This window comes from Dendrobates tinctorius, unplaced genomic scaffold (genome assembly GCF_039654945.1).
Source record: "Dendrobates tinctorius isolate UK_male_01 unplaced genomic scaffold, ASM3965494v1 ptg000063l, whole genome shotgun sequence".
Taxonomy (NCBI): Eukaryota; Metazoa; Chordata; class Amphibia; order Anura; family Dendrobatidae; genus Dendrobates; species Dendrobates tinctorius.
In genome coordinates, this window is record NW_027361731.1 from 11,820,607 (window position 1) to 11,830,149 (window position 9,543).

The 9,543-nt window shown below is 42.1% G+C and overlaps 1 protein-coding gene across 3 annotated transcripts in view; it reads left to right on the forward strand.

The window, feature by feature from the left end:
• Window positions 1-6,908, forward strand: part of LOC141094196 (uncharacterized) — a 39,300-nt gene extending 32,392 nt beyond the window's left edge. For all 3 annotated transcript variants that reach the window (XM_073579960.1, XM_073579959.1, XM_073579961.1), the window contains one exon: window positions 2,833-6,908. In XM_073579960.1, coding sequence (XP_073436061.1) covers window positions 2,833-4,781 — 1,949 coding nt within the window. In that variant the 3' untranslated portion in view covers window positions 4,782-6,908. The remainder of the gene's footprint in view (window positions 1-2,832) is intronic.
• The last annotated feature ends 2,635 nt before the right edge of the window (window positions 6,909-9,543 follow it).

Sequence of the window (9,543 nt, forward strand, 5' to 3'; positions counted from 1 at the left end):
CTCCCTATTCTGGTGAGGGAAGGTAGTGAGCCTGATTATCAGGCACCTGAGCCTAATGATGATGACTGGCTGAGTAGAGTCACTGACTGGATATAAGGCTGCCAACGCCCTTCTGCCCTGCAGGTGATTTCTCTGTGGACTTCTAGGACACCAGTCTGATTCCTGCTCCTCTAAAGCTAAGTTTTCTGCTTTGACTTTTTGCATTTGTGTTTTGTTTTTTGCCTTGCTTTTTGGATTCTGCCATTCCCTGCTGGGGTGAGCTGAATCTCCTTTTGCCGGTTGCTCTGTCTTCAGAATATTCCTGAGTACTGACATAGTCTTTTTGAAGCCTAGCGTCTTCAGGGCCTTTTCTACTGTCAGTCTGTTGGCTCTTATTTTCATAGGGTTTTTCATGGATTGCAGACAGCAGCCTTCCTGTCCTTTCCTATCTAGTTAGCTTGGGCCCCGTCTTTGCTCAGTCTATCTTTCTGTCTGTGTTGTGTTCTTTCTTCTTGCTTCACCGTCATTATATGTGGGGGGCTGCCTTTTGCTTTGGGGTCTGCTCTGGGGCAGTTTAGATTTCCCTTTCTGTCTTTAGGCTATCTAGTCCTCCGGCTGTGATCGAGGGGTCTAGGGCATCATAGGAACCCCCCACGGCTACTGCTAGTTGTGTTGATAGGTTCAGGGGTCTGCAATCCGATAGCTGCCAACCTCTCTGGTTTTCTGGACTTAGCTTGCATTTCTGTTTTTGCCTCCTGCGGTGACTCAATCATAACATGAGGTAATATGTGGTCTGGCCATGGTGTGACTGTATTTGTTCCGTGTATGTGGTATTATTGGTCACCATGTGGTGGTAATATGGTGTCTGGTCATGGTGCGGTGGTATTTGTACTCAAACAAAAAAGTTCCAGCAACAAACCTCCAAATCAGATTGTTGAATAGACGTTAAAACTTCATCTTTATTGCAATGCCTCTAAAAACATACTGTTAAAATTGTAAATCCATGGGATTACGCTTTCGAGCAAAAATGTTCTTGGTCATAGCCATGTCTGTGATCAGTACAAAAATTGTAATCCCTTGGATTTGCAATTTTAACAGTGTGTTTTTAAAGGCATTGCAATAAAGATGAAGTTTTAACGTCTATTCAACAATCTGATTTGGATGTTTGTTGCTGGAACTTTTTTGTTTGATTACCACAGCCCCTTTTTCCGAGCACCATCCTGAAGTCCACACCCAAAGCTACAGAAATTCATCTAATGGTGAGCTGAATACTTTTTTTTTTTTCTATATTGATATGCAGTGGTATTTGTCCCTTTTGGATGTGATATTATTGGTCATTGAAAAAAAAATATACGTAAATTTTAACCAGTGTTTAATAGGTTAGAGTAGAGTAGGGCCTGGCCAAAAGAGTCTACCTTGTCGTGGTGGCAGATTTAAAAAATCTTGTGGCCAAAACAGTAGCTGCTGGCTATGTGTGTGATCTGGAGATGGGAACTGTTAATGTGTGATTGGTGAGAAGTGGAGTTTTTCCAAGAGAGAGCGGTGGGGCTGTGGACAGTTTGAGGTGGGGAGGGCGGGACTGGGGTGGAGCCTGGGCAGAGTCTCAAGCAGGCCCCGAACATTTTGCCAGTATGGGACTCCAAAATTCCTAGTGGCAGCCCTGTTTGTGGACACAATGTATTGGGAGCACTGTTCGTGGTCACCTGGCAGCTTAGAAGATGCCCACCATGAGCATGCTTGGCACTATCTTTTCTGCTTTCCATATCCCAAGAATTGCCTTGCTCATCGCACTTTTAACACCCTTACATGGAATCTGGACTTATGCAGGGCCCCTTAGGCTTGAACCTTGGTGTTACCTTCTAATCTGTGGTGATAGATGAGAAGAAGAAGAATACTCATGTAGCTGAGTCAGAATCAGAAGGACAGGATACAGAATCAGAAGACACAAGAGTAGTTAGTAAACGCGCCATGGTCACAACAGGAAACAAATACACAAGCCGCGAGTGGAGCACAGAGGACTGAACCAGAGAAGAACAATGCTGTATCTGGTAGATTCCGGCCATATGCTTTGAGCTTTAGTAGGGTGTGGTACTTTTCAATTGGCTGACATAGGGAGCAGATTACTCCAGCTGGACAGCAGAAACAGATCCCAGATGAGATTGGACACACCATATGCAGAAGCCCTAATATAACTAAATTACAGAAAACCAGAACAGTCAAAATGCTTAGGAGGAGTGAATATTTTTTCTCCACAGCCACTTTCCAGAAATTAACACGCAGTGGATGTTGTAGAGTGAAAATTACACATTTGCCATTTTATTACTCCACATATAGTTTCCAGATTCTGCTCCAGGAGACACACACCATGAATTAAGTGGATTCTTCTCACTATAATATTGCTAAATACAGGGATCCTAAATGTTGTATGAGCACACTGCAAGGCTCAGAAGTGAGAGCGGATTTTGCAGGATTGGTTTATGGAAACCTTATTCCTTTTCAACAGCCTTTGAGCCACTAATAGTGTGAGAACCTTTGTTTTTCTATTGACAGATGATGGACCTGAGTGGGGAATTTTTTGTGAGATGAGAATTGGTATTATTTTTGCCTAATTAACATTGATTGGTTTCGTTTTATTCAATATTTGGGAGGCAGAATGAAGAAACAGTTGAACAACACACACTACTGGTTAATCCTATAAGGTTTTCTATTAGACTGTGAACTGTCATTGTGTTGGTAAATAATTAAATATTTTTACTTAGCTTGCCATTTTTATGGATAATTTAAGCAGAAATGTGCAAAAATATAAAATTCAAGGATATTTTATTAAAAAGAAAATAATTGTTTTTGTCTTAGTAGATGACTGTACCAGGAGATCAGAGGGACAGCTGATACCTTCAATTTTTAAATCTGATGCTCTTGAGATCCTACAAGATACAACTGAAGTGAATGCTATTACTCTAGATATACCATCATCCATTCACAGCAAAGATCTGTCATCTGACCCTATGAAACAGGTCCCATCTTCTGACTCATTACCGAGTACTAAGGAAATTCAAAGTCACAAAAGAGACATTAAAAAACAAATTGCTCCTAAAGCAAAGAAGTCATTTTCATGTTCAAAATGTGGGAAATGTTTTACACAGAAATCATATTTTATTACCCACCAGAGAATTCACACAGGGGAGAAGCCATTTTCCTGTTCAGAATGTGGGAAATATTTTAACCATAAATCGAAGCTTTATAGACACCAGATAATTCACACAGGGGAGAAACCTTTTTCATCTTCAGAATGTGGGAAATGTTTTAACCAGAAATCTGTTCTTGTTAGACATCAGAGTGGTCACACAGGGGAGAAGCCTTTTTCATGTTCAGAATGTGGAAACTGTTTTAACCAGAAAGGAGATTTGGTTAAGCACCAGAGAATTCACACAGTGGAGAAGCCTTTTACATGTTCAGAATGTGGGAAATGCTTTAACCATAAATCGATTCTTTATAGACACCAGATAATTCACACAAGGGAGAAACCTTTTTCATGTTCAGAATGTGGGAAATGTTTTAAATGGAAAATAAGTCTTGATCTCCATCAGAGAACTCACACAGGGGAGAAGCTTTTTTTCTGTTCAGAATGTGGGAAATGTTTTAACCAGAAATGTGTTCTTGATAGCCACTGGAGAACTCATACAGGGGAGAAGCCTTTTTCCTGTTCAGAATGTGGGAAATGTTTTAACCTGAAATCAGTTCTTGTTAAACATCAGAGTGGTCACACAGGGGAGAAGCCTTTTTCATGTTCAGAATGTGGGAAATGTTTTAACCAGAAATATCATCTTGATAACCACTGGAAAACTCACACAGGGGAGAAGCCTTTTTCCTGTTCAGAATGTGGGAAATGTTTTAACCGGAAATCGTCTCTTGATAGCCACTGGAGAACTCATACAGGGGAGAAGCCTTTTTCCTGTTCAAAATGTGGGAAATGTTTTAACAAGAAGTGTAATCTTGATGACCACTGGAGAACTCACACAGGGGAGAAGCGTTTTTCCTGTTCAGAATGTAGGAAATGTTTTAACAAGAAATGTAATCTTGATGACCACTGGAGAACTCACACAGGGGAGAAGCGGTTTTCCTGTTTAGAATGTGGGAAATGTTTTAACCAGAAATCGGCTCTTGATAGCCACTGGAGAACCCATACAGGGGAGAAGCCTTTTTCCTGTTCAGAATGTGGGCAATGTTTTAACCGGAAAGCGCTTCTTGATAGCCACGGGAGAACTCATACAGGGGAGAAGCCTTTTTCCTGTTCAGAATGTGGGAAATGTTTTAACCTGAAATCGGTTCTTGTTAGACATCAGAGTGGTCACACAGGGGTGAAGCCATTTTCATGTTCAGAATGTGGGAAATGTTTTAACCAGAAATCGGTTCTTGTTAGCCACTGGAGAACTCATACAAGGGAGAAGCCTTTTTCCTGTTCAGAATGTGGGCAATGTTTTAACCAGAAAGCGCTTCTTGACAGCCATGGGAGAACTCATACAGGGGAGAAGCGTTTTTCCTGTTCAGAATGTGGAAAATGTTTTAACCAGAAATCGGCTCTTGATAACCACTGGAGAACTCACACAGGGGAGAAGCCTTTTTGCTGTTCAGAATGTGGGAAATGTTTTAACCGGAAAGAACATCTTGATAACCACTGGAGAACTCACACAGGGGAGAAGCCTTTTTCCTGTTCAGAATGTGGGAAATGTTTTAACCGGAAAGCGAATCTTGTTAGACATCAGAGCAGTCACACAAAGGAGAAGCCTTTTTCATTTTCTTAATGTGGAAAATATTTTACTTGGAAATCAACTGTTAATAAACATCAGAGATGTCACATGGGGAGAAGCCTTTTTATGATCAGATTGTTGGAATTGTTTTAACCAAAATTGGATCGTCTAAAAGGGGTTGTCTCTTGTCATTCCTCATGTTTGCTGACAAAAGGATAAAGCTTAAACTTTATTCATTGCAAATGTAAAACTATACCAATAATTCACCCCCTGAAGGTTACTCAGAAAGTGACTAATAGAAAAAACATATACCCCACGTTTCAGTATATAGGGTGAGGTGATGTATACACACTCACTCTCCAAGCCTCTCATTTCTACGGGTTTCATCATCCTCACCAAAGGCGACTCATTAAGAGACTATTTAATACTGACCTATATGCAAGTGAGACTAGACAAAAAAAACACGTATCATGTTATCCAAAGCAGTCAGAAAACTAGCCTTATCTAGCAGTATGTGAAAATACAGAATAATTATTGTGTTTTTTCTCCTATAGGGACTGCCCTAGTTTGGTATTGTAAGAGCAGTCAATTAGTAGTACGGACAAATTGTCCTAGACTAAACTCAGTTTTCAGATGGCCCAATATATACCACTCAGGGAAAACTTACCTGCTCCAAAGATCATTAGCAGCTTGTAACTAATGGCCATGCTGCGGTCTGTCAGGGAGTTAGTGCAATATCATTATAAAGACTAGGGATATGTGAAATCATTATGTCTGGGAGACAGGGCCAGTTTTAGGCAAAGTGGGGCCCTAGGTAGGGATGAGCGAGCACAGTCGTGGGTGTTCGGTACTCGGCGAGTAATGAAGTACTCACGGTACTCGGTTCATAGCGAGTATTTCACTACTCGCCTCGCACTATTCGAATGTCCCACCCAACATTTGCCAATCACAGTAACTCCGCACCTTTCTTGCTTGTGGGCGGCATTACTATGATTGGCTGGCCGCCCAGCGTCATACATGACTCATAGCCTGGCTCTATCTAAGCCCTGCTGCCACCATTTTCTGCACATTGCATGCAGAATACAGCTAGTAAACCCACAAAAAGCCACATGAGTTCACAACAATGCCCATCATTCAAAAATTACTCTTTTTATAAACCACACAAAAACAAGTTTTTTGTGCAAGAAAATGTATAAATATTTTTATTATTATAAAACCACATACAAGAGCAAAACCAGTGAGTATATATAAGGTGGAAGACTGAGCAGCATAGCCACTTGACACAATCAAATTACAACCAAACACTGCATGGTTTTTGTGTTTTTGAACTTGTTTTTGTGTGGTTTATAAAAAGAGTAATTTTTGACTGATGGGCATTGTTGTGAACTTGTGACTTTTTGCAGGTTTGCTTGTATTAAGGAGTTGCCCGATTACATATTTTCTGAATTTAATGTGATGATCAATTAAAGGTATGAAACCTGGTGCTAGAATACAGCTAGTGTAGGGAGTGTGAGCAGCTGCTAGGGAGAGTTGTGTTTGTTTGTGCAAATCATCCAGAAATCCTCTGTAAAACCCAAAAGCTGTTCAGGGCTGAAAGTAGAAGATCAGGGAGTGAGTAGTGATGGTTTTCCCAGCTATTTTTGGGGTCTCATTTACCCCTGCAGGGCAGTTTTTTTATTTATTTTTTTTTGTGCTGTTTCGGTGTTGTGTTCATAGTGAATAGGACGCACAATACTGCACAACTGACACGCAGCCAGCACCACTGTCTTGTGTGGTGACTGGGGTGTGTAATCTCGCCTTGAACCTCAGGGCAATATTCTTATGCTGTTTGTAAAACACAAAGCAGTACTAGGCTGTAGTGCTACCTTCCACAAAGTATTAACAGCTCCTTGCTCCCCAATATCTGCATCTGAACATCTGCAACTATGGCAGAAAAATCACAAAATCCTACCAAGGCTGTTGTGAAGGGACAGGGACGTGGATGTGGGGGTTGTCATTTGTGCCCAACAAGGCACAGAGTCTGGGAGACCTGTTAAGGATATGAAATCGATATTTAGTTGTGAAGATGTTCCTGTACCGATAAGCCATGAGGCAATAACTTGGCAAGCACCTTGCTTTTTCTCTTTAAAAACCGACTGTATCTTCCTGTAATAAAGGAGAGGAATCCATTTTAGACACTAACTAACACTGGTGTATTTCTTTCTTGCATGTACATGCTCTCACACATAATTTGGCCACAGACAATTAAGAAGGGTCTCACCCTAGTGGGACAACTCTAACAGACTGAAGAAGGTTGATGCATCTAGGTTCCTGATGAAATTTCCCTGTCTGGAACGTAAACAGGTCTGGAAGCCAGAAGAACAAGATCAGATACTGTCTTGGATGGCTGGTAAGGCCTCAACACAATTTTCTAGCAGCACCCAATCGTCCATGACAAAACAGTCTTATGTCCATACAGCGAACGCTGGGTCAGCCTAATCTCAACCTGTTCCTAGTTCATCACCCAAGAGTCACAGGAAACATCTGACCCCAACCTTGGCCACTCCGAGGATCGGTTTGGTCCATTTCCTTTTGTTGCCTCTGGCCTCTCACCGCGCGAAGAGGAACGTGAGATATCGTTTGTTGATGATGGCCAAATATTTGAAACCCCATGGCCAGAAGAAAGCCACTTTCATCCACATGATATACCGGGTGAAGAGATCGAGGATGGTGGTGATGACACACAGTTGCCATCTGGGCAGTCGCCAATATCAACATGTAAGTACGATGACATGGACTACGAGGTGGTTTATGATGAGACCACCGATCTGACCTGAACCGTTGGCACGCATAGCCAGCACAGCAGCACAGAGGAAGAAGGTGGATACGTAGCACCAACATAGGCACCAAGGGCTACTGGTTTGAGCAGAGTGCGAAGTGTGTCAACTGTTGCAAAAAGCAATACCTCTGTGCCCCAAGTCAAGGCAAGGGTGCGTTCAGCCGCTATCAGAAATTTTTTTTCCATAGTCTTTCTGAACCAAACGTTGTCATCTGTAGCATCTGCCATAGGAAGCTGAGCAGAGGCCAAGGCAAAGGCAACCAAAGCACCACCAGTATGTGGAAACACATGGCAGCCAAGCACCCTAGTCGGTGGACTGAACAACAGGGTACCAAATCGATGTCTGCAGGTCAAACCACAGCCATGTCGCCTGTGATCCGTCCTTCCCAATCTGCTGGCCAGGAAGCAGGTGATCATCATACCTCTTGCTCACAAGGTGTGGTTGCACAGACACAGGACACAAAAAGCTCATCCACTTGTTTGTGACAGGAAAGCGTCCAATTGTCTTGCCCCAGATGTATGAAAGGAGGTGTAAATACCAAGCCACGCAGCCACAAGCACAAATACTCAATGCGCACATTGCCAAGTTGCTAGCCGTGGAGATGTTGCCATTTAGGCTGGTGGGGACACAGTCTTTCCGTGATGTGTTGGCTGTGGCTGCCCCACGATACTCGGTTCCCAGCTGGCACTATTTTCCCCTGTGTGCCGTCCCTGCGTTACACCAGCACGTCTTAGTTTCAACGTTTTTATTGAAAAGAAAACATCATTTAACATGAAATACATTCACATTAGAGTACAAGGATCCCCTCGCAGGGGGAAATATTAAAGAAAAAGCATAGGAAACCTATATAGTATCCTTGACTTCATCGTCTTAGTTTGAAAGAATTGCTAAACAACAGTTTTAACATAACCAAATTAGGTTAAAAGAGGGGGGGAAGGGGGGAGGGGGGTATACATTGAGTGTAATATAAGATGAGTCGACGTGAAATACTAGCATAAGCGGTTCAGAGTATATAAATATAGACAGTAACCACCTTGTCGATAAACTATATAGATAAAGATATCATCCTAGAGAGGTCCTCACCATTGAATGCCTGGATCCAAGGTTCCCATACACCTTGGAAAGCATCGAAAGTATCGGATCTAATGGCTTCTATTTTTTCATAAAGCATTATCAAATTAACCCTTCTTTTCCCCTGCGTTATTGAAAGCGTCTTAGTTTTCCAACTGCTAGCTACAGTTGTGGCCAAAAGTATTGACACCCCTGCAATTCTGTCAGATAATACTCAGTTTCTTCCTGAAAATGATTGCAAACACAAATTCTTTGGTATTATTATCTTCATTTAATTTGTCTTAAATGAAAAAACACAAAAGAGATTGAAGCAAAACGCAAAACATTGATCATTTCACACAAAACTGCAAAAATGGGCCATACAAAAGTATTGGCACCCTCAGCCTAATACTTGGTTGCACGACCTTTAGCCAAAATAACTGCGACCAACCGCTTCCGGTAACCATCAATGAGTTTCTTACAATGCTCTGCTGGAATTTTAGACCATTCTTCTTTGGCAAACTGCTCCAGGTCCCTGATATTTGAAGGGTGCCTTCTCCAAACTGCCATTTTTAGATCTCTCCACAGGTGCTCTATGGGATTCAGGTCTGGACTCATTGCTGGCCACCTTAGAAGTCTCCAGTGCTTTCTCTCAAACCATTTTCTAGTGCTTTTTGAAATGTGTTTTGGGTCATTGTCCTGCTGGAAGACCCATGATGTCTGAGGGAGACCCAGCTTTCTCACACTGGGCCCTACATTATGCTGCAAAATTTGTTGGTAGTCTTCAGACTTCATAATGCCATGCACGGTCAAGTAGTCCAGTGCCAGAGGCAGCAAAGCAACCCCAAAACATCAGGGAACCTCCGCCATGCTTGACTGTAGGGACCGTGTTCTTTTCTTTGAATGCCTCTTTTTTTCTCCTGTAAACTCTATATTGATGCCTTTGC